Raw genomic sequence first — 24361 nt, 5'->3', positions numbered from 1 at the left:
GGACCAACACACACACACAGGAAGTGGCCCGTGCGGCTCCCAAATAAGCTGATGTGTCATTCCTTCCTTTCCGATATTTCTGCAAAAAGCTCAGGAAAGAGGCTGCAGTACCGCTCTTCTTCTTCTTCTTCTTCTTCTTCCTCTTCTTCTCCCCCTGTCTCAGTGAGACGCAGCTAAAGCCGTGACAGTTCATGTTCTTCTGTGAGAATTTCCATACACTGTGGAGGGAGACGCTGCCACTCTGGGAGCCATGAGTCGCTGTTGCGTGGTCAAAGTGACCACTTTGACAGAGATCCAGCTTCTACAGGTAGGGGGAGCGACTCAGCTATACAGGCCTGGCGAATCGGGACCAGATGAGATATAGAAAAGCGTATGTGTGTAACTATGTGTGCAGTTGTTTGTGTTTGCGTGCAAGATAAATTGTATGTGCTTTATAAAAGGCAAGCACAGCCAGAATAAGTGAATAGCCACCGTGGAATGCACATTTGGTGATCGGTTCGCTATCCCAGTCTTATCTCCCCTCACATTTCACAATCTAGGGTGTGTGGTTACAGCTATTTACTGGTTAGCAGGCTCAGCAAAAATACAGTGGGCATGTCTGTGAAGTTTTTTTTTGTCCCACTTTTGTCTAATCTTTGTAGATTCAAGATGGGAAAATGATAGTTGAGCATTGCTGCACTCAAAATGTCAATATGGTTGGAAAGAGTACAACATTTTGCAGAAATGAATCCAAACCTCCCAGACTAGGTTTTGTCCATGATTTGTACAGTGTGTTAATGTCACCATCACCCAGTGTTTCATAAGTGTTTGGATTTTTCTGAAGTGAAAGGAGAACTTGGGCAAGATTGAAACTGAGTGAAGCAAGAGCTTTTCATTCAGAGGGAACACCTGCGAGTGTGTCTGTGGCAATGGCAGTGTGAGTGCAGCATATTCAGTGGGACTAACGAAAAACACCTTTTAACTCAGAGGTAAATCACAACACTACCACATGCATCTCACAAATAGAGGCTGAGGAAATTATGATTTGGCATTGTGTATGTGTGTGTGTGTGTGTGTGTGTATTCTAAAGTTGTGTTTTTATCTTTCAAAAGGAGAATTTGTGATTTTCATTACATACATAATTGAGAATATACTGTGTGTCCTGTAAATTAGGTTAAATAGTTTGTATTTTGAGGGATATTGTTGTTATTACAGCATTGCTGTGACATGTTTCATAGTTGCAGGAATGTGCACTTAACTGCATGAATTATATACATATTCTATATATAACTGCCGAAAAAACAACATATGCTCGTCACAGCTGAGACTAGTAGAGTATTTGTTGGATTTGATCAACCTGCTGCATTCATGTAAAATCAAATTATCAGACAAAGTTATGTTTGTGAAAGAAAAAAGAAAAAGGGCAGCAGGGCTGTGCATGTTGCATGAGGCCGTCTGGTTCTGACATATTCATTTGAATTTTTTAAATGTTCTAATATAGATAATGAAGTTATGAATCAAGTTTATATCTTCTGAAAGGAAGCAGAAACTATTAAATCAAACCGAACAAATATTATTTTATTATTCAAAGTCATGAAACACAATGAAGCGAACTGTCCAAAGAGACAACAACCAAATGCATTGAGTAATATCTCTTTTGACATGAATTGGTAATTTCTTCCGGTATACTCTGCAAAAAGTTAGCATGTCAAGAATAACTGTACAAATGTGTGCAAATGGAAAGCGAACCTGTGACCTCTTCTCCACCAGTAACCTCAAACACTGCCTCGATTGTTGAAGCAGGTGCCGGTAGCCATGTTGAAAGAGAGTCAAACTCTTGTGTTTCAATAGTCACTACAATCCCAAACCTGATCCTTGATTGATTAGATTTTTATCTCATTCCTGTCCCATGTGTATGGTGGGCATTGATAATTTTCCACATGTCCCCTTCACACATACACAGGCACGCCATTGTCGAGGCTGGCCTCGGCGACTGAAACACCACAAATCTAATCAGATTCCCTTTAAGTGGATAACAAGCGTGTCTCCGGCATTTACAGTAGTGAGAAAGCTGAAGTGAAACCAGGACAAACCGCTGTCACACAAAGCAGATGTGGTGTGTAGCAGTCCTGGCATCCCTCCTGCTATCCGTGGTGGAAAGAAATGTTGATTGGTTAACAACTGGCATCTTGTTTGGCCCGGAGGAGTCAGATAAGAGCTCTCAGTCGCTGCTGACAAGTTGAGTATTGTGACGAGTCTGCTCTTAGTTAGCTGGACGAGGGCTGAGCTAGGCTGGCTGACGTGGATAATTTAATGCTGGATTTAAACACAGGTCCAAAGTTGCCATTGCTGAAAGTCCCTATTTAACCCAGACAAACACGAAACAGGCCATTTGCTAGCGAGCAACGCATTCAATCAAATTCAGGAAATTCTGTACTTTTGAGAGAAGAAAATGACACATTCGTCGACCTGAGCAGTTGCTCCAATGAACTCACTCAGTGGATTGGTTGTTCTAGCCTCATTTGATCCGATATAACCAACAGCTAATATGTTAGGTCATTTCGGAGTGAGTTAGCTGACTTTATGACTTTTCTCCACTTGTGCTACTGGTACTGTAGCTTAGCATTTAGGCTAAGCCCTACTGTTCAGCATAGTCCAATAAATGCCACTAAGTAGCTGCAATGCTTGGATTATCAAAATAAAAGAGACGCACAGGATGTACATGAATAACTGACAAGACTAATATAATAATACCACTGCTAATGATATATGTATTAAAAAATACTCTACATGACATTAATTTATAGTAACAACAATGAGCTTCTTTGTCAGCTCCAGATCAAAAAGTAGACTGGATGTTTGTAGGTGATGTTTGCTCTAAAAATAGCCCTCAAATACAGAAATATAGAGCTCAAAATAGCTTTATTGCAGTTATTGTTTGGGGAAAGCGATACTACTTAACTGTCTGCTTTGAAAGCAGTGAGTGAATGAAAAGGCTTGGTTAAAAATGGCATTAGAGTTATTTAAAACCTCCATTGGGGAACAAGGGTCAATTGTGCTGCCACAGACCCCGGAGCCGGTCGTAGAGGACCTTGCAAGCTGATCAGTGATTGGTCAGTGAGACAGAAAAGGGCGGTCCGCATGAATTAGTGACAGACGCTAAAGGCAGATATCCTGCAGTGATCAAACCCTGGGTGATCTGACAGTCCAGTGTTTGAAGTGATTATCATGCTACGCAACATAAAGGCTTACCCCCAGCCTTTTGCCTAATTAGTTCACTTAGGGCCCTTTATAAGACTTTGGTAGGGGACTGGGAAGTACAGACACTCGCTGAGAAGTCAGCCGCTCAACAGGATAGTAGCAGCAGATTTGGATCCTTAAAGTTGACTTGCTGACGCACCAAAACAAACCAATCTGAAGACCATCTGCTTTTCTGAGAATGCCACACTTAACTGGCTGCAGTTACTACACAATGCGGGATGCAGCCAGCGCTTCAAATGTAAGGATTATTTGGTAAAAATGTTTTGTTGAACGGTCAAGCATGGTTTCTAATGTAACGTATGTGTACTTTTATTACTGGTTTGGCAATTTTGATTACTGGCTGTATTTATGTATATACTTCTGCAGATTAATATAATTTGTTGATTCTCGCACAATCTTTTTAAATTGACCACGTTTTTCAGTTAAAAACTGCTTGTATATTTTTCAGAATATGACTACTTTATTGAGACGGGGCCTTAAGAATTAGTTTCAATTCTTATAAAGACACTGGCTACACATGTTAAACTTGATTTTATGTGAGTGTTAAATTAAGTTCTACAAAATACAGTACTGTTGCAAGTCTGTTAATTTGCTCTACACAAGTGACTAATAATGTGAAATACTGACTCGCAACTATTCCCGTGTTGAGTTAGATCACCTTTTGCATGTGTTCTTAGTCAGCGCGGTTTCAGTGGTGTGAGAAACAATGCCCGATGGACTGGTTCTGTATTCAGTCAACAAACTGAACATGTTTGTTTTTTTGCTGCAGGTACAGAGCCACCTGGAGAACTCCAAGTTCCACCTCCATCAGACCCAGAATCAGCAGGTCAAGCAGTACCTGACTCTGGGCTCCAAGCTGGCCTCGTCGGCCGGGCAGGGCCACGCCGTTCTGCATCCGCACGACCCCGGCCAGCCGCTGGCCACCGTACCGATCATGAGGAACGGACACATGCCCTCTGTCAGTGACAGCAGCAACCCCAACAGCCCGGTCACCCTGCTCAGCATGGCCAATCACGACAGCGAGGTAAGTGGACTTATGGAAAAAGAAACCGTGAAATGTGGTGTTTCTGAATATATGGAACTGAAATTTAGAAAACTCCAAATGTGCCGAGCAGAGACTGGAAGAGTAAAATTGCAACAACAAATTGGAATTGGTTCACATACGCCCAAAGTATGGGTCATCGTTTTTGTAGATTTCGCAACATTCTTGACACGTTTTCTTGTCAACGCTCCATCTTTCTGTCAAAATGAATGTCTTGTTCTGTGTTCACTTGTAATGCCATTTGTAAGAATGTTGTCTTAGTCCCTCTTAATTATAATAAATGATAAATGATGGCCTGTAAAAGCTAAATCTGATAGCGTAGTTCCGACTATTCATCTAACCAAAGTGATGCCGTCATTTATCTCCCCTTTACTCTGATAACAACTTAACTCTCTCTTGAATAACTCTCAATAACTTCAGACATGCAGTCTTTGATCCTTTCAAAGGAGGAAACTAGCTTGACAAACAGATGCATGTTTTTTCCTTTCGACAAGGTGTTGGAGAACTTTACTGGATTAGTCTCCTGACATTCCCTCTCTTTTCCTAATGTCTATTTGTTGGTTTTAATGTTTTGATTTTATAAAATCAGATTTGGACAGTATTGATTTATTGATATTCTGGTACAAACAGCATCCGCCTGTCCATGAGTACACTGAAATTACTCCTTTCTTTTTAGTTCCCAATGGATGAAGTTATTGATGACCTAATTAGTCTTGAATCCGGTTTCAATGATGGAGGCTTGGATTGCATGGAGTCGAACCTCATGATGCAAAACAATGTAAGTATGAATCACATTAACCGCTACATAGTAACCGTGTTTAAAATGTGACTATCAGCAGTTTGAAGGTCATTTGCATTGATTTCTGAACACTTCTTAATAATTAGTTAACCTGCTCACATTATTGCAGTTAGGTTTATGTAAAGTGAAGTTTCTTGACTTCTGTCTTTTGAAGTGATCAGGGACTTGAAAGTGAGGTTACTCCATCTAAATATTAGGGTGCATGCTTGACTTGCTTGGGAAAAAAGGGACCTATCTCAGTTTGGGGTCAGCTTAAGTCTGGAGATGAGTGAAAGTTCATTGGGGCTTAGCAACATTTCTCACATTACTCAGGAAGATCAACAATGCAGATTAGGTTAGAAAAAAGGAGGATGTTTGTGGATAGAGACATACTCTCACTGACACAATAAAATAATCTCAATTAATAGTAACTGTCTACTAACGAAGGTCCACTATTGGGAAGACAACCAACAAGACGTAGCACCACAGACGAGCACTATCAGTAGGATTCATGGCCGAGAAGGAATTTAAAAACTCTGGGCAAAAAAATGTGGGACAAGGGGTCCATTTGGCCAGAGAACATAGCAACACCTGAGCCAAATACAGGGCCAGTTTGTGGGATGGGAGCACTGGGAAACTGGCCTAACTCCTTAAATACAGAGAGAGCAAGACTGGAAGACAAAGAATCTCACACACACACACACACACACACACACACACACACACACACACACACACACACACACACACACACACACACACACAGATAAAGTGACAGGCAGCACAACACAACATACTGTGATAGAGAAGGAATGAGAGGGGGGAGGAAAAGATAAGGCATGAGAGGGAGGGATGGGAGAGCCAGTGGGTTTCAAATGAGGAGCGAGGAAAAGATTTTGTTGGAGAGAGTTACTGAGCCATTGGATTGGGCTAATGCATACACTCCCCATGGGCTTGTTCAGAAATGATACCATGCTTAAATGGATCAATTCATCCTAATTAGTCATACAGTACGATGCATCACGTCGTTTCGCCATGTCAACACATCCAGGAACAAGGATGGGAGAGGGACTGAAGTGATTACAATAGGAGTAGTAGGGGAATTGTTGCAATCTTTCATTTTGATAAGTACTTCTGTCCCCTCCTCCTCCTCCTCCTCTTCTCCCATCTTGGTGAGATAATGGGAAAAAAACGCACATGCAAACTAAACCAACTGCAGATATCTGAAATATCTGCAGTTTCTTCTGTTTTGTTTCTTCTCTTACTTTCCATCCCTTCCGATCTCTTGACTTGACATGCAGCCTTATCACGTTCACCAGGCTGGCAGTTAGATTTGATACACATGTCGTGGATAAAATTGGCTGCGCGCAACGTGGAATGCATGGTGGCTTCTGTAGCATTTTCCCATAAATACACAAATGCGAATTAGACACACATGTGTGTCAGCACGCCATATCTTGACATCTCCCCAGTCCGTGAAAAGACGTCATTATCGCAGAACTGATACACGCTTTCCCAGACGAGCAGAGACCCGAAGGAAAACAGTTTTGCCTCTGTTCATGCAGTTGACCTAGCTAGCCTTTTCATCTAATGGGATGCTATTTTCAACACAGAGCCCATCTCTGTGTTAGGAGCACTTTCAAGTGGACGGGGTTTTGCAAATGGCAGCGATAGCAGATCAAGGCACAGCGTCTGGACAAACCAAACCTCAGAAAGCTGCAAGCCCGGGTTGAAGGTTAGGCTTAGATTGAGTAGGGCTGGAGGATGACCCTTCATTGACCTGGTTTCAGAAAGGTTAAGTTTTTGTTTGGTTTTTACTCTTTCATGATACAAAATGAGCAGGCCATCTGAACATGGCAGCAGTTCATGAGCACAGCACTGGGTTTTGTACAGTCCTACTGAGGACGCATGTGGCTACTACAACCCCCTGCTGTGAGGTCCAAAGCCAGAGGCCTGGGGGCTGACAACCTTCTCTGAAAGGCTCTGATCACTCCACTCGCCTCTTGTCATGTTTCTCAATGATCAATAAAGCCACACAGCAGTGAAAAACAACTATTTTTGTTGTGGCTTGTGTTAAAGTAAATGCAAAGGTGTTTGCATGCATGCTTCCCCTGTGACTGACACATTGTCTTTCTCCACCCCCTCCTCCTCTCTATTCTCTCTATCCTCTCTCTTTCCTAGGTGTCCCTCAGTGGCAGCATGCTGGATATCTACGGGGGTGAACAAGGTATAAATGCCCCTAATGGTGGAATGAGTCCCACATCTAACCCCACACTGCTCACTGTAAAAAGGGAACACACAGGTATGACCTCATACCATAGCATTGATAAAATAACTAACCACTTACATTGCTGTAAAAGTTAAAAACATAATTGTGGCTGTTAGCTGAATAAAAACAAAAGTATATTTATTCTACATTCAAGCTTTGGGTTGGCTAAGAAGAACAGAACAAAAGGCAATGTGTCTGTTTCGGCTTGAATCGAGTTTAATTAAGTGTGCCAGTCAAAACGCAGACACTTGTCTAAGACGATTTGTGACCAGGGATTGAAAATCACTGATTCTGTTAATGGGCCGTAGAAACGTGTGGACTTTTTGTCACAGTGCAAAAAACAAAACAAAAACAAAAGGGCCCTTTAGGATATTTCTTATTAATGTCATGCATCAAGCAAAGACGCCTAATTGATTTAGGAAATAAAAAGGATGCCCAAAGAACCCCTTCACTCTCAACAGCCAAATGAGTAAATTGCCATTCGTTTCATTTGTGTGTGGGCAGAGAGGACAATGGGCTGTTCCACAGAGTTTAAATTGCCTTGATTGAATCAACATAGACAAATTGGGAAATCCAATCTCAGGTCCCCAATTACGTAATTTGGAAGAATGTGAATACAAATATGGATGCTCTGGCATTTTTGTCCCCGTCCAGGACAGATTAGTGAATTTGCTAAACTGTCTTGATTGCGGTAGTTTAAAAGTGATCCCCATTTTTGTTCTCGTCCACAATGAGCTTCACACATGGCACACGTTCAGGGTGTGTGTGAATGTGAGTGTCTGTGTGTGTGTAAAGAGGTCAATCTTGTGTCCGTGGTGTGCATGGAAACTCCACATTGCTGATCCCGGCACTGAACTCCCTCAAAACAACTGATTGTGCGTCTCCTGACTGGACCTTTTGTCACGTTTTGTGTTTCGTTGTCTTTCGGTTTCTAAATTCTTGTGCGTTGCTAATCGATTTGTTCCCCTCTTTGAATCACTATTTTTGACAGTACACGACACAAGAGTGATGGCCAAAGAGAGGCAGAAAAAAGACAACCATAATCTGAGTAAGTGTCTTTCAACTCCCTCACAGTTCATCATCTGAAAATAATTTTATGGAGTTATGGCTCGCCTTTTGCAGCTGACAGCGTCCTAATCATCGCTTGATCTTTGTTCTGCTTGCTTAGTTGAAAGGAGGCGAAGATACAACATCAACTGGAGGATTAAGGAGCTGGGGACGCTCATACCAAAGTCGAATGACCCGTAAGTTGCAAGCTTTAAATGTATTTATTGAAACAATACCCCTGCTTCTCTTCAACTTATGTCACTGAAACAACGGCAAGACCTTGCCTGGCAGGGAAGCATATTAAATTCTAAGCACAAAGACACTCTAAACGTTGTTCATTGAATTCAAATGAGTACTCAAGCACATTTCAGTCATATTTCAAGGGTGCACTTGAACTTCCATTGTAGTCGGCGCTCCAAGAGCTGTACATCCTCTCGCTGGGTCCCAGCAGTTCAGCTCAAAGCATGAATGATGAGGAAAGGGTCAAATGCAAAGAAGCAGGCCACACCATTTGAATCAAAGTTTGAAGCACAATTGAAACACAGAGATGGAGTGTGGAGCTGAATTGAAATCCAACGGCCATCTTTCGCAATTGAACTTTGCTTCAAATTTAAATGGAAGGTTGCCGTTGTCATTGTGCCATTAACACGAGATAGAAGAGATTATTAGCGCTGATCAGACCAACGTCTCACCCGTGTGGAAAAGGACAATTTTACTACAGCTCCCCTTTACTTCTTAAAAAAAAGCAATAATATCTGCCGAAGAATGACTTGCACTCTAGCACCTCAAGTCCAATGCTCCATTTTCTCCTCCGTCTCCCTACTTAGCTCATTTTCCCCTCACCTATTTTTACTCGAGGATTAATTTTACCGAACAAGGAGGTACGAGAATGGACTTTCCGCATAGCTACTTAACTATTCTATTAAAATTCCCATTCAGTGTCCCCATGTAATGTCCAAGGATGAATAATTGCACCATGTAAATCACCATTTCGTCTTCGTATCATAAAAGGGAGAAAAAAACCTCTGTGTTAAAACTTTTCCCCCTGTTTTTTTTTATCATTATTATTACGGAGGATATTCTGCCGACATCAGGGGTTCTGTGTAAAAGGTTATCTTTTACATTTCTCCTTTCTGCAGGGACATGCGCTGGAACAAAGGCACTATCCTGAAGGCCTCGGTGGAGTACATAAAGTGGCTGCAGAAGGAGCAGCAGCATGCTCGGGAGCTTGACAGCCGTCAGAAAAAGCTGGAACAAGCAAACAGGAGACTTCTGCTGAGGATCCAGGTGATAATATACTCTACATAATGCAGTCTGATGGTCTTTAGTGGCAACAATGCTGATTGAGTCCTAAAAGAAAGATTATACAACTGAATATTCGATTAAATCACTTACATGAGAGAATATTTGCTGGATGACAGAGTTTAACGTTTTGAACTCCAACTGGATGTTTTAAGGCTTGCTTATAAACTATTTAACTTGTTTTAACTATTTCAACCCCACACCCACATGAGGCCCATCCACTCCCCTTCTCTTAGCTCAGTGTTTATGACCTGATGAATACACATAATGCATCCCAGCTCTTTCAGTGGAAAAATAGAAAATAGATTATGAACATGAATAAAAGAGATGCTTAGAAGAGGCCTGCGAGTACACACATATTATGAATTATCTGAGTTTACATCAATGACGGGAGATGACAAAACTATACGGGAAATGCTGACCATCTCTGACATTAAGAAGACATGTAACAAAGGTCAAACGGTGATGACTCGGATGCGTGACCAGCGTTGATCTTATTCTGTGAATAGAGTGTGTGTGGGAGAAGAGTGTGCGTCAACACCCAAACTCCCCAAAGTGTGACTCACGACCACCTCAGTGTGTGGAAGAGATGAGGTGTGGCGTTACTCAACACAATGTCGATAATTCAGATCTTATCTAGAGTAAGTGTGGAGATATTTTTTACTCATGATTTCGTATGATGTCTTTTCCAGGAACTTGAGATCCAGGCACGAGCACACGGCCTCCCAAACATGGCATCGACCTTGGGGACAGTTGAACTATCCTCCCACCTTCTCAAACAGCAGCAGCAGCACCAATCGTCTCCCCAGGCCCAGCAACCCCAGCAGCCGCCCCTCTACCAGGAGGACCCCAACAGCGATTACCTCCAGAGGATAGCCGGCGTGCCGTCGTCCCTCCCCGCCGCCGCCGGGCCGCAGGACCACATCCCCGGTGCCGACGGCTGCACCACGTTCTCCGACCCGCTGTCCCACTTCACAGACTTCTTCAGCGCTACCCTCAAGGAGGAGCAACGGCTGGACGAGATCCTGATGGATGACCCGCTCTCGCCGTTTGGCACCGACCCGCTCCTCTCGGCCGGCTCGCCCGAGGCCGCGTCCAAGGACAGCAGCCGCAGGAGCAGCTTCAGCTCTGGGGAGGATGACGACCTATAAGGGTGCCCTCTTTAGTGACGGACTCTTGTTATCTTCTCACGACAAAACACTTTTGTAATGCCCAGTGGGCGTGAGCCTCCAAAAGACTGACTGATGGCTCCGGGCTTACGATAACCACTCACAGGGTTTCAAGTCATTTCAATGACAGCTAACACACCTGGCAGTGCCCCTCAAAGTGCCACCTGTACATAAAGTGGGTCATTCTTGTTGATCAGGTGGGTGTTCGAGCTCGACTGGCCCCAGAGCTCTCATTCTTCAAAGCTCAGCGGGACTAGAAACAGCTCGTGGACCTCCTGTCCTCCACCTGCTCTTTTTTTTTACTTCACAATAGACAATGAATATGTTTCTCTGCCTCCCGGACAGAGTTGAAACCGACTCACACGAAAAAGGGAGACATTTATAAGCCTTTAAGTATAATATAAATGACTATGTCTACTGTTGTTTTGGTAAACACTGTGGTAGCTGTACACTGTAACATGCAACATATTCACTGAAACCCAGCCAGAGATATCCATGAATGAAATGAAAATACTACTTTAAAGGACTGTAAACAGTGATGTGCCTTACTCAAACTACAAGTTTTGTCCTAAAGAAATGTATCAACACGGGACTGATGTACTCACCGCAATGCCTAACACGTCTTTGGTCTTGTCTGTGTCTTCTAAGTGTTTTTGTCAAATAAGTGCTTATGTATTTATATATGTTTTAATCCATGTTTTCCTGAAAAAGATATATATATTATTATCTAACATGTTACCTTTTTTATTCTTAGTATAGGGGTGGGAAAAATATAATAAACCCCTTTTTTGGTAGATGGAATTTTGTCTTCTTGATGTGATACCACAGACAACATCATTTATTCGACGTCTGCATTCGTACAGAAATAAACACTATTTTAACCACAATTATATTTGCAAAGGCAAAGGACACTCATACAGATAGATAATACTAATTATAATTAAAAATGGCAAAGTCCTTTGCATTTTACTTTCAATGGAAGACCCACATTACCCACAGAAGTTATCATTTTGTACAAATGAGCACTACATCTCACATACAATCTCTCACTGTGCTCTTAAGTGGACAGGAAGTGCAAAAACCACGTCAGGAGCATGATGATAGCAGCATGAGACAAAGGGAGCAGCGGTAAAGTGCAAAATCATTTAGCTGGATGGCAACAGGCTAAAAGAGTGAACAAAGCATGAGAAGTTTCATACTGGAAGGTGAAGGGCCGGCTTACAAGGTGGCTGATTGGCAATGAGTGGCAGAAAGCATGAGAGAGGAGGGAAATTGGATAATAAAGACAAGTAGAGGAGGAGTAATAATTCTGACGAGCCCACTGTGAGCTGATGAGCCCTTGAGGATGAATGATGTGGAGGATAAAGAGCTGCACAGAGCTAAGAAAGTTTCGTCTGAGGTAGGCAGCGTTGTGTCCTTTCATATACTGTAGGAATATCATCACAAACTCTATCATTAACAAAGTGTGTTAAAGAAAGTTTGTTTATGAGACATTGATCCAAAAACTTAGGCCTCATTAAGAACACACATCTTATACTGTTCTGTGTTAAAAAAAAAATCATTCATCAACATGTAGTTATTTCAAATCTTGTAATCATGCATTAATAATACAACAAACAGAGCCGTGTAGAAAAAAAGAAAAAACACACGCCGATACTTCCCAAATGGATTTCTCATCAAAGCCTCCATGAATTAATGTTTTAGAGTGTTATTAGCTTGTGTGTCTCCATAATGAAATCGAAACGTTCCTCGCTCGCATCTCTTTAGCCGCAAATAAGACGGAGCCAATCAATCATTATGGAGTACAGTCACTCCAACTACAAAGTGGTGAGTGATGTTTACGGGTAATTGGCCAAAGCAGTTATGGAAGGTAAATATAGATTTTCATGAAGAGCATCTAAGAAAGCGTCAGCATGACTGAAATTTCAAAAGACTTAATTTACATTTAGACTTCCAGTGATTTTTTTCTTCTCCTTTCTCATATTACAAAACTTAGGAAAAATACACACATCCAATTAGTCTAGCACAAGAATTGATGAAAGTAAAAGTCAGAAAATACAAATGAATACCCTTTACCTTAATGAAACTATTGACAGTAATACCTATACACATTCACATAACACTCTGTTGAGACTCGCCACGGGAGACAAAGTATACTGCTCTGAAAAAGAAGGTTAGATTAAACTTCCTAACTCACTTATTTCTCTGCATATCAAAGACTATTATGGACAAAGTTCAAGGCCAGTTATGCACGCACTTCAAAAAGAAATGTGGTCGGATGAGGCAACGGTGACATCAGAACAAGGGACTTTTTATTTGGAATATCACAGTTCATCATCCCACGGTTTGGAAACTCACAGGAACTAATGCGGAGGAGTGGACTGAGGAAACAGCGCAGGTATCCCATAATGCTGTCATGTTAGAGGCATTAGCTGCATATGTTTGAGAGGAGAACGTAAACTTGAACATGTAAAACAAATCTGGGAAAGTTTGCAGTCCTACAAACCTCTCCGTACCTCGCTCACGTCCTCTGCTCTGTACCGAATCTCCTTCATGGGAAACAGATTGGTTTCTAGCTATTTCCAACACGTGCCAAAAAAAAGTACATCTTGTAAAATAATCTTTCCGTTCCTTTTTGTGTTGCATATGCATGTGTAGCAAAAATGGTCTCCCCGAAAGTATTACCTCACTTCCAGTATCAGAGGGTTGCTGCTGCGTCATATTTCCAACAGCAGGTGGCAGCAGTGGGCTGTGTGTTTTCATCACACGGTGCAGTATGTTCATGAGGAGAGACCCAAAACAGGAGGTGTGGAACAGAAAATATTAGCTGTTGATAATGTTTCCCCACAATCAAGTAAAATAAGAAGAGTATATCTATAGTTGGTAAACAGCACTTTCACATATGGAATAGTGCGTCGGCAGTATATGCGTCCACGGTAGTCCCTATACACTTCCCAGTATAAACTGACAAATCTAAAGAAGGCAAGTGATGTCGTGAACCTCACAGCGCAGTCGTTCTGTCACCAAAACAACGTTGTCAGACCTCCTGCCACCCACCAACACTGACACCACCACTGAGCAGGAGAAGCTGTCACCTGTGCAGATGCCACAGCTGCCAGCGTGCTACAATGCACTCACCTGTCGAGCCTGCCATTGACAACTCTTAATCACCTCCCGCTGAGGTGACTCACTTTGGAGTGAAGCAAACACACACACACACACACACACACACACACACACACACACACACACACACAGGGCCGCACGCACTCACACACACAAACAAGCCTAATCAAATGTGCTTGTGTGCAAACACAAATATGCACACACACACACACACCCACACACACCCACACACACACACACACACGCAGATATGCATCTACACACACACACATGCACAGGTGTGTATCTCCTTCCACCTCCATGCTACACATTCGAGGAAGCTAAGGGGAGAAGAAAAAAATAACCACCTAAAAGCCCTCATCAGGATCTGGACTGTGACAAGACTTGTGCACAAATTAGGTGAAATTTGAGTAACACTCTGACAGCCGGCAGTGAGGCACCAAACATCAAGTGTCATATCTATTTTCAGCCATGATTCAGAGCTGTGTGACAAACAACACCATGCTGCTTCTCAATCAGTCAGCCCGTCTCCTGGAAATGCGGCAAACTAGGCCCTGGTTGAGTTTTCCCTTCAGGAAAAAAAAAGCAGAAATGATCTGAAGTTAAGGTCAAAGTTGAAATTATAAAACTGGGCCAGAATTTGAGCATTACATTTAATGATTAGGAACTCAAGCAATCAATAGCGTCTCCCCAGTGCACTACAGTAATTCATCCCTTGATTCTTTCGGGCATTAGCCTCCATGCTGCTTTTATTAAGGACCACACCCTGACCAGTGCTCGACAAACTCCCATGTCACTAGACTAGCAAGGCCCCACGTGCATTAACGATGGAAGAGATGAAAAAAAAAAAGGCTGGGCCTTCTTGAGATGCTATAAAATTAATGCGATTTCCAGAGTTTTTATGAAACGAGCCAGATGCCAAATACATAACTTCAAACAAATTGACTTCCAATTATTGGTGCGGCGCACCACTTCCAGATGTGCAACAGATGGGGCCGGGGCGACCAAAGGTGTCTCAACCCGCGCTTTGTGTTATTCTGCAGTAAAATGGCAGTACAGTTGTGTGTGTTTCAAATCACCGTGGGCTGTGGGCTGGAGGTGAAGGGAAGGACAGGCGGATAGCGGAGGAAAAATGAAAGCACATCATTAGGAAAATATAAATCTACGCAGCACAGACAGTAGAGCTCCGTATGTAGCATTAATACAGCCTGATATTATGTAAAGGCAGATGAGATGCTGAGGCTGAAAGCTGGAGTTGTATCAAGGAGATGGGGGATTCAGAAATGTAAATGTTAATGTGATCTCTGCTGTATCTTCCAGTGCTGGGATTAAATGGTAAAAAGGAACAATTATGGGGCAAGCTTTTTTTGTGCATATGTTAATAGCTTACAATATCCTTGCATGCATAAAGTACATTAGATATGATTAGAAGATATCCACAATACATAGCTTTATATACTAGAAGGTTTTACAGTAGTCAGAAGTAGCACTGCACTCTGTTCAATTGTTAATGAAGTCCCTTCCTGGAAACTTTAAATAATTTGATTAGTCACTGTTAAAGCTACACAAAAGTAAAACAAATGTGATTCTGAGTGGGAAAAGTAGCTGAGCACGGACTTCTTCTCACTGTGGAGGAAACTAATAGAATATCCAATAGTGGTACGGTGTCCTGGGAGGGTCATGGCTGTGATCCCATTATTACCACAGAGTTGGGCCCCGAGGGAGCCAAAATGGCTGTGTATTTTTCCCAGAGCCCATACTGAAGCAGTCTACTGGGGCCCTATCTACTTAACTAGCAGTTCGCCTGAGCACCACAGGTCCCCCGCCTCTGATCCTGGGGGCCAAAGAGCTTCTCCTTGCCGCCGCTCTGTTTTCACGTATTTTAGGCTGTCTATTCAAATACAGCAGGGCGCGGGGACCATTTTGCTTGGCCATCGTACCTCTGCGCTGGCTTTAATTCCCTCGCTCTGTCAGAGTTGTATGCTAATCCAACTAGTGACAGTCCCCCCCCCTCCCGCTCAGGTCTCTCTGCATGCGCACACACTCCAACACACACACACACTTTAACCTTGTGTAATCTGAGTGACCTTGGACTGAATGGAAGCTGCTGAAGAGAGGACCCTGATTGATTTGTGATTCAAAAGAGGAGCGCTGGCCGGTGTGCCCCCACCACCCTGACACAAGGAAACCTGACAAAATAAAAATTAAATATGGACACTAAAGCTCGCTTCCTCCGTTTTGATGCGTTAGGGAGCAGGACGCATGGTGAGGTGCAGGGGCAGCTGGGTAAATGTCTGATTTAGGCATGTGGGTGCAGGGCGGCGAGGGTGTTCGGGGAGAGCATCAAGATGATCATCATTAGCAGGGGGAGATAATTGGCGCTGCATGGGCCCCAGCGTTAGGGTGCTCTGATGGGCATCTTGTCTGCATTATTCATTCCTCTTCTCTCTCTCCTATTCTCTCTCTCCTGCTCCCTCTCTCGACCCGGGCCAGCACTGGGCCTTAGGAGCTGGACTCATCTATTATAGATGGGTAATTGTTTATTAAATGCAGGCCTCACCCTATTATGCCTATTAACCACGTGCTACACACTGGTGTGTGCGTGGGGCTGGCGAGCGTCTGTCTTTTCCCATATTCTAGAAGATCTGACAATCCCCTGTCGAGGACGTGAGGTCGCTTTGGCATGAGCAAGTGTCAGCATCCACGGCTGAGGACGGAGAAAAATGAAGAAAAAAAAATAGAGATAGGAAAAGAGGAGGTTCGCCGGCAGGGAGGAGAGGAGAAGAGGATGATGAAAAAATAAAGCCAATGCCCGTGTGGCTGCCACTGGCCAGAGAAGTATCTCTCTCCGTCTCCTCCAAGGCTTGGATGGAGGCAAAGACAAAGGGTGAGCTAAAGAGACGCTTTGCTTCTCATTACACTGACTCCTAATCTACCTCTGCCCTATCCTGGGCAATCCCTGCTCCAGGCGTTTGGAGGCTAAAGCTTCAAACTAGGCAGTTGGTCCAAAGCGGATTCATTACCTTAGATAGGACCACCAATGAGCCTGCTAAAATGTCACATTTAAAACTCACACCGCCGCCAGAGCCAGGCCAAACTGACACTAGAGGTCAGTGTTGTAACAGAGTTCAGGCGCCCTCTCTCTTTCACTAGCAGACAACAGTGAGCTTAAAGCAGACACATTCATTACAGAAGATAGGAGAGACTGGCAAAATAATTCAGGTAATGGAAATGAATTGAAATGAAATGATTAAGTTCAGTTAATTACTGGGTAGCTTAGGCAAATCAGCTCAACTTATATCAAAATCATTATTTCAGCCAGAACGGCAGATTCACCAGGAAGATATTTCGCCAACATGTACTTAAAGCAGTAAATGTAAAGTGGGATGAGGCTAATGGATTAAATCTAATACATGTGCACAAGGTATGGTGACAAAAATAAATGTGCGATTAGAAATTATAGGGCTACGGGTGGAAACAACCTGGGTCAATTTAGAGCCACAGATGGTTCGGGTGGCGGTGGTGACATCGTCTTTGACATCATTCAAGTATTCATATCACCTCAGTATCACTTTGTGAACGAAATACCAACTTTATGTTCAGGAAAACAGTTGAAACTGTCATTATCAGACCGTCAAGTAAGTCAAAATACTCACTGAGATGTCTCTACAACACAACCCCGAGGAAAAAAGGGGAAATATTGCCTGGGTTGGATGTGCTGCTGTGCTGCGGTATGATGTAGTGATCTGCACGATGGCATGTCACTGGTTATTGGCTGGGTTGAGAGTGATTAACATGGGGTGTTAATTAGTGGGTCGTCAGGAGTGGGTGTGTGGCTAACGACACGGCTCCGAACAGCTCGGTCACACATAAACACACGGCACAGCTCAGGCCTTCTTTTACAATTAAAATGAATTTTACAATTAGTGCTGAGGAGAATAATTTAAATTACATCTCTCAATATGTTAGGTTTAATCAACGGCTTAAAGGAAGATACTGAAAATTAAATCATTCCTAGAGAAACACAGAATCAGGGGACCCGTTCAGGAAATTTCACAGGACGTTATGGGGGTATTTAAATTGTTACTTTTATAAACATATAAACAACTGCAGATTTATAAACATTTGTCAATTCAGATCCCATTTGAAATGATGTCAAATGATGTCTTTTGAGCAGCTAACAGAACAGGTCAATAAAGATGATGCTGTAAATGTGAAAGAGGAAACTAGTGTAATTAGTTGTTGTCTTCATTAAGTCTTATTTACTGATAAAATCAACAGCAGGGATGTGTTTTGTCATTTGGAATTACTGGCCCAAATACTACAACATGGGAAAGTAATTTTGTATTGAGTGGACCACAAACAAATAAACACAAAGAACATCAGCATCTTAAAAACAATGATAATATAAAGAAAATCTAAAAATGTCTTTGAAAACAGCATCAAGTGTAAATCAATGACACATTATTTACAATCTTTTTCTAATTCAATCGTGCCGTAATGCTGTTGAGTTGATTACAAGAGTGAGAGGAGAGTGACTGAGAGAGCGAGTGAGTGAGTGAGTGAGTGAGTAAGAAGAGAGGAGGGAGTGAGTGAGCGAGTCGAGCCGCCCCTCTTCCCAAAGCGTATTTATTCCTCCGGCATCCAGCCCACTGATTAGGCAGCTACAGACACCCGTAATGCCTCCCCACAATGAATGAGCTGCCGCACTTTCAATGGACTTATCTGTTGTGCTGTGTTCAGTAAATAATGCCGCGGCTGTCACCGGCCTTGAACGCATCATCCATGTAGCTAATGCTACGTCGGGATTAGCCGCGGTGAATGAAGTCGTGTCACCGAGCAGGGGAAGCTTTGCCGAGCTCCACACACTTTACAGGACCCTCCGCCCCGAGTGGAACAAATAGAATGTAATTAAGGAGAGATGAGAGAGCGGAGGAGGCGTAGTTTAGACAGGGATGCGCACACGCTAGCACATGCACGCACAAACACATGACTCTCACATTATCTCCTGCGAAATGCAAATGCCTCTTTGTTGGTTGTCGGGCCTTTTAATACCCAGAGAGAGTAAAATATCTTTTTTTTTCTTTTTCTCCACATTATGGAATTTGTCATGTTCAGTTGGAGCTGTCATAGCTAGAACAGTGTGCGCTAATGTGTGTAATCTGCTTTGCAACACATCAATTATGATGGATATTGCTCCACCGCCATGCTTCCAGGGTTTTTATACAAGCCTGCAGGGGAATCAGTCTTTTCTTGTTAGGCAACCTGTTTAGTAAATAATGATCCACTTTGAGCCCGGCTGATGCCGTATAATGTGATGTGTGTGCCTGTTTGTACACATGTGTGCATACAGTGTAGTGTGTGTGTGCGTGTGTGTGTGTGTGTGTGGTGGTACTTTGGTGCGCAAGGATCAAGCCGACAAGATCAAAAAACACTTACGTGCAGGCTGGAATTCAATCATGCCTGTGCCGTGCAGAAAAAAAGAAAGAAACACGTCACAGAGAAACCTAAAGCGCTTCTGAACGTGCTGCGAGACCACATGTAAAAACTATAAATATTATCAGTGACTTGTAAAAGTATTTCCAGAGCTTTCTGAGCTAACAAAGAGAAAGAAAGATAAATATTTAGATCTTACACTGTGTCAAACTAAATTTATTTTTTCTTCCAATTCAGCTTTACCAGTTTCTTTCTTGCGGGGATGCTCCGGGGTGCACACACACCACCTCTCCTCCTCCTGTCATCTCCTCTCTCCCCTTCAATAATACCACCGCTATTTGTCTGTTTTGCTCCCTTTATCTCCCTCTGACACGATTTCTCTACTCCTTTCTCTTTCTTCGTGGCTGCGGTGAATCCAACTCTTTCTTTTTCCAAGCCTGATCGGCTCGTGAACTCCCTTTGCCGGTGTCATAAATTATGTTTCTCCACCTCGCCGTCTCCAGGACAGGGCCGAAGAAAGCATGGAGAGAGTGGCACAGATTTAATCGTGTGCTCTTGTGCTCTGAAACCACCGGGTGCACTCCATCGCTCCTTTCTTTATCTCCATCTCTAACAAAGTCCTATATCTTCAGTCGACCACAGATTCTTGAAGGCCAGTACAATCCCAATCTTTTGCTTTGAATCGTTCACCTCCCGGCTTGCTCTCCTTCACAGGTGCAGCAACATTCAGTTATAACTTATCCAGAGCAACCTCCGATGACCGAATCTGCGTTGGTAGTTACACTTCCTTCACCGAAGCACATTTTTGACAAAACACACACATTCCTTGGACTTTTCCGTTCAGGGACAAAGCTCTATAAACTCGGGGCCCACCCCGCATGCCGGCTGCGCTCATATGGATCAGTGTCTCGCCAATACGCTCCGGAAGGGCTTTAGCTTGGGGTCCTTTGGAGATCCCTGTCCGATCCCCACTACACGGCACTACTCTTCTGTCAGTCAGTTCGTCGGCAAGGCCGAGAGGAGAGGCAGGTAACAGACGTGGAGAGAGAGGCCCTTCACTCCGAGATGAGGACATTCTTTAGTGTCAGCGTAAAACCCTTCACCGAGCTGGGACCCACTCACAGACACCGCTCTGTATATGTTTTTTGGAAGTGTTTGTATGTATCCATGTGTCTTCACACACCTCTGTCAGAGTGAAAAACAGATGAGATTTTGGTGGCTTAATCTGAGATTGGGACCGACACCACTGGATATTCTATTTACTCCACGCAAGCTGCTCCCCGATGTCCCATAAAGCCCCTCGCCTCTGAACTAAGCTGGTCAGGGTTAAAGCTCCCCAGCGACGGGAGACTGAGTACCTGCCCAGAGTGTGTGCGTGTCGGCGTGTTTATGTGAATCCGTCCATGGGAACACACAGTCCTGTCTCCTGCCTTTTCAGCAGTGTAATGGCTTTATTTATGAAGTGGCACCAGCAGTAACAGGCAGACAATAAAGGAGAAGACAGTGGAGCAAAGCCGCATGCCATGCCGTGGCCTGCAGCCATGCTATCCTTGTGGCTTTAAAAGATTGATACCGTTTGATGTCGTGTGCTTATCATGTGAGCGAGTGGCAGGAGTGACGGGGTAAATACCTGCAGTTAAACATGTTTTACTGCAGGTAACTATACCTCAAGTTAATAGAAAGTAGCTACTAACTATATTATACTAATTATGTTATGCTCACTGAACTAAACTTGTGTATTTTTTGTATTTTTCCACATAATTAAATTATCTTTCGATGCTCTATGCTCCACTAATTGCTGTAAAATGCAGTTAATTTCTTCAAAATAAGCAAGAAAGACAGCGTGGAGTTTGAGCTATTTTTTTTTGCACCAACAAAGGAGATGAAAAGGCAGCGTGTATAATTTGACAAACTATTTTTTTACTGCATTAATAAATACATGCTGAATCGTGAAGGCTTTATCTTTCATGTATTAGGAATTATTGTGTTTTGACACCACTGATTGGAAAGAAAATACTACTGGAGTCATTTTAATTATGTTATATCATATATCAGAGAACACGGCAATAAATACCAGACAATATAAAAATCACCAAGGCTGTCACACAATCATTAAAACACATGTTTTATTCGTTTATTCAAGATATCGAACTTGAGTGTGAAAAACTGAACTACAACTTCCTTTTTCTCGCGCATGAATGATTTTCTAGAAATCCCACCTGCACCTGGTGCACACACACAAACCCACTCATAGACAGAGACACACTGAGAGGTGTGCCTCTATGAAAACAGAAAAATGAGGACATTTCCTCAGTATTCCCCGAGGCAGCGGCGGCCTGCTGGCCAATGAGACCAGCCGGCTTCCTAGAGATGCAGAAACCTGTTGGAACACACAGAACTCATTCAAGCTCTTCTTCAGTCCTCTTCCTCTTTTTCCAAACTCTCCCCCACCTTCCGCTCGCTGTACTTAAAATGTGTGTGAGTGACTGAGAGCATAACGTCTTTACTCAAACCTCTGCTTCAACGCACCTGTGCGCCGGTCAGACCCGCCATTAAAATTAACATATGACTTGCCGTTAAATGAGCACATTTGCCGTGTTTTTCTTTCTCGTTGTGCCATTGCCGGCAAACTGCTGAGTGAACTCAACGGTTCTCTGGGGTACCATTCCTGGGTTGTTTACCTGAATAACTAATGTGATTTACAATTTCTTTCAAACCCAAACGGCACCGAATTGATGGTGTCTGACCGCGGCCGACAGTGCGTGACGGCAAAAAACAGAGATGCATTCACATGCACAAAGAAAGCAATGTTTAATGTCAACCAAATGCACAACACGGGCGCTGTTACGAACCAAAAATATCTGCAAAGTAGATTTGTGAGGCAACGCCGCTGTCATCACAACCACCTAGTGTGTGTATCAGCACAGACAGACGGAGAGTAAAGAAAAGAGGAGGTGAAGACACTTTGCCTCTGCTCATGACTCCCGAAGACTAAATATAGCGTCTGGCTTTTGTAGCCTCCGTTAGATCCCATATTTCAGTCTGACCCTGATATGAAGACAAAGCAGTACTGCACCGTCTATCTCTCTTTTTTTGTTTTTTACTCTGTGACCCCCCTTTCTCACTGACTGAGTTATGCCTGAATTTACTGCTAAGACAACAAAGCGTGGGCCTTTCAGATGTGTCATCTCAGTAAACTGCTCGTTTGTTAGCGGAGATGTTATAATCACTGTCACGCCGGGGTCCCATCTTGTTTTGCCAGGTGGACCGGGGCCCTTCCCGCCTTCTCCGTCTGACTGTTTTGATCCAAAGCAGCTGGTAGGACGCGATACCCGTTTAGTCTGAGAAATCAGCTTGTGCAAACAAACACCTCGCTTTCTCCGCAGCCCGGCACAGGCCAGTGCATCTGCCAACCATTATATCTGAATATCTGCCTCGTATCAGCCCTCATGCAATGTGTAAGCCAGGTCCTGTTTCCAGGCCAGCAAATAAACAAAACAGGCCTCAGGCATCATTATTCATTATTAAAGATGATACGGTCCGAGGCGGAGGCAGTTTACAAAGTACACCTGCATTGCCCACAGTGATCGGGTTCGCATACCACATCTCTCAAGGGAGATGCCGAGTGCTACTCAAAGGTGTGGTGGGTTATGCATGCCGCAGCCGACGAGGTTAGGTGACATGTCTTTAAGATATGCCATTACCTCATGTGGAATTCATTCATTTGTATTCATGTATTCATCTTTTCATCAAACACAAAAGCCAATTCAAAGTTAGTCGAGGGGTGAAAACTCTAACTCATGGAGAGTCTGCCTGACACATACGATGCACAAACATGCAGCCAATGGCTGTATGTTGTCAGTCATCCCAACGCAAAACTGCCAGGCTGATGGAAAAAAATGCTGCGTTAAGCAACTCTGGAGTGTCACTGCGGTTGAAGTTAACTTGTAGGCCTACTGAGCACTTCTCCCAGGAGTACAAACTTACAAAGTAAGGAAGTGCTTTTGTGTTGATGGAGGGAAACTGAACGCCGCTATAGTTCGTTACAAGGACTTAAAGCTTGGGAGACACCTTGCTGCACCGCGAGAGAGACGGGAAGAAAGAGAGAACGAGTAAGTGAGAATAAGGGCAGATTGGAAGCAAAAGAACGACAGAAAAGTGAGGTGAAAGAGGCGGAATATAACAGTGTGTGTGTGTGTGTCTGTGCAAATTAATGTGGATGTAAAAGGGTTAAAGGGAAGGTTGGTAGTTGTGGCTTGTTTTCCTTGGCGCACCTGCCCGGAGAAGCAGCCACGAACAGGAAGGTCTAAAAGTTAATTACAACAGCTGTCCAAGCCAAAATAAATGTCAGCCCCTGATGGACGCCGCAACACCTCGTCGCCTCTCGCTCGCCTCTCAGCAGCCACTTCACCTGCTTTAAGTTAAATATGTGAGTGCCAGTGACCTGGATAATATTATATACAAGATAAACCATCTCTGAGACTCACTGAAATATTTATGTGACTTGTACATATATGTTCACGTTCTACACGAAAGCCATTAGATTAGAATCAACTTTTGACTTTGTTTAATCTAAACTCTGGATGTTGAGGAATGTTTTTGTCCACTTCTCATGCTTGTTTCCGTTAAAGTCTCTCAGCCATGCTCTTTCCCCCCTAGCTATATGTTCATTGAGCAAGCCTTGTTCAAAAGCACCGCTCCCGGTCTTTCCTCGCCTCTTAATCGCTCTTAGTTTCCCACAGCACCTAAGGGTGCCCTTCCTCGGCTAGTGCTTCTACCAATCCGGCCCCTCTGGCCTCCCCTCCAACGCCGTCCAGCCTCAGCCTCTCACACACCCTGCACCAATCCAACCGAGAGCCTCCACGCCATGCAGCCTCGAAGCAATGTGGACTTAAAAACACGTTATCTCCCAGTACACACGGATGATCCCTGTAACATTAGCATAACTTAAC

General features: G+C 43.4%; 1 protein-coding gene across 1 annotated transcript; it reads left to right on the top strand.

Annotated features, from left to right (window-relative positions):
- Nucleotides 1-224: 224 nt before the first annotated feature.
- Nucleotides 225-10829, top strand: tfec (transcription factor EC; the record flags this gene model as incomplete). Its single annotated transcript, XM_079235848.1, has 8 exons — nt 225-307; nt 4010-4264; nt 4959-5060; nt 7242-7362; nt 8321-8377; nt 8498-8573; nt 9516-9663; nt 10371-10829. The coding sequence occupies exons 1-8, from the start codon at nt 251-253 to the stop codon at nt 10827-10829; spliced, it is 1275 nt and encodes a 424-aa protein (XP_079091974.1). The 5' UTR covers nt 225-250.
- Between the last annotated feature and the right edge of the window lie 13532 nt (nt 10830-24361).

The sequence above is a fragment of the Taurulus bubalis genome (genome assembly GCF_910589615.1).
Source record: "Taurulus bubalis genome assembly, chromosome: 20".
NCBI lineage: Eukaryota > Metazoa > Chordata > Actinopteri > Perciformes > Cottidae > Taurulus > Taurulus bubalis.
Note: the sequence above shows the minus strand (reverse complement) of the source record. Positions and strands in the feature narration are given on the sequence as shown.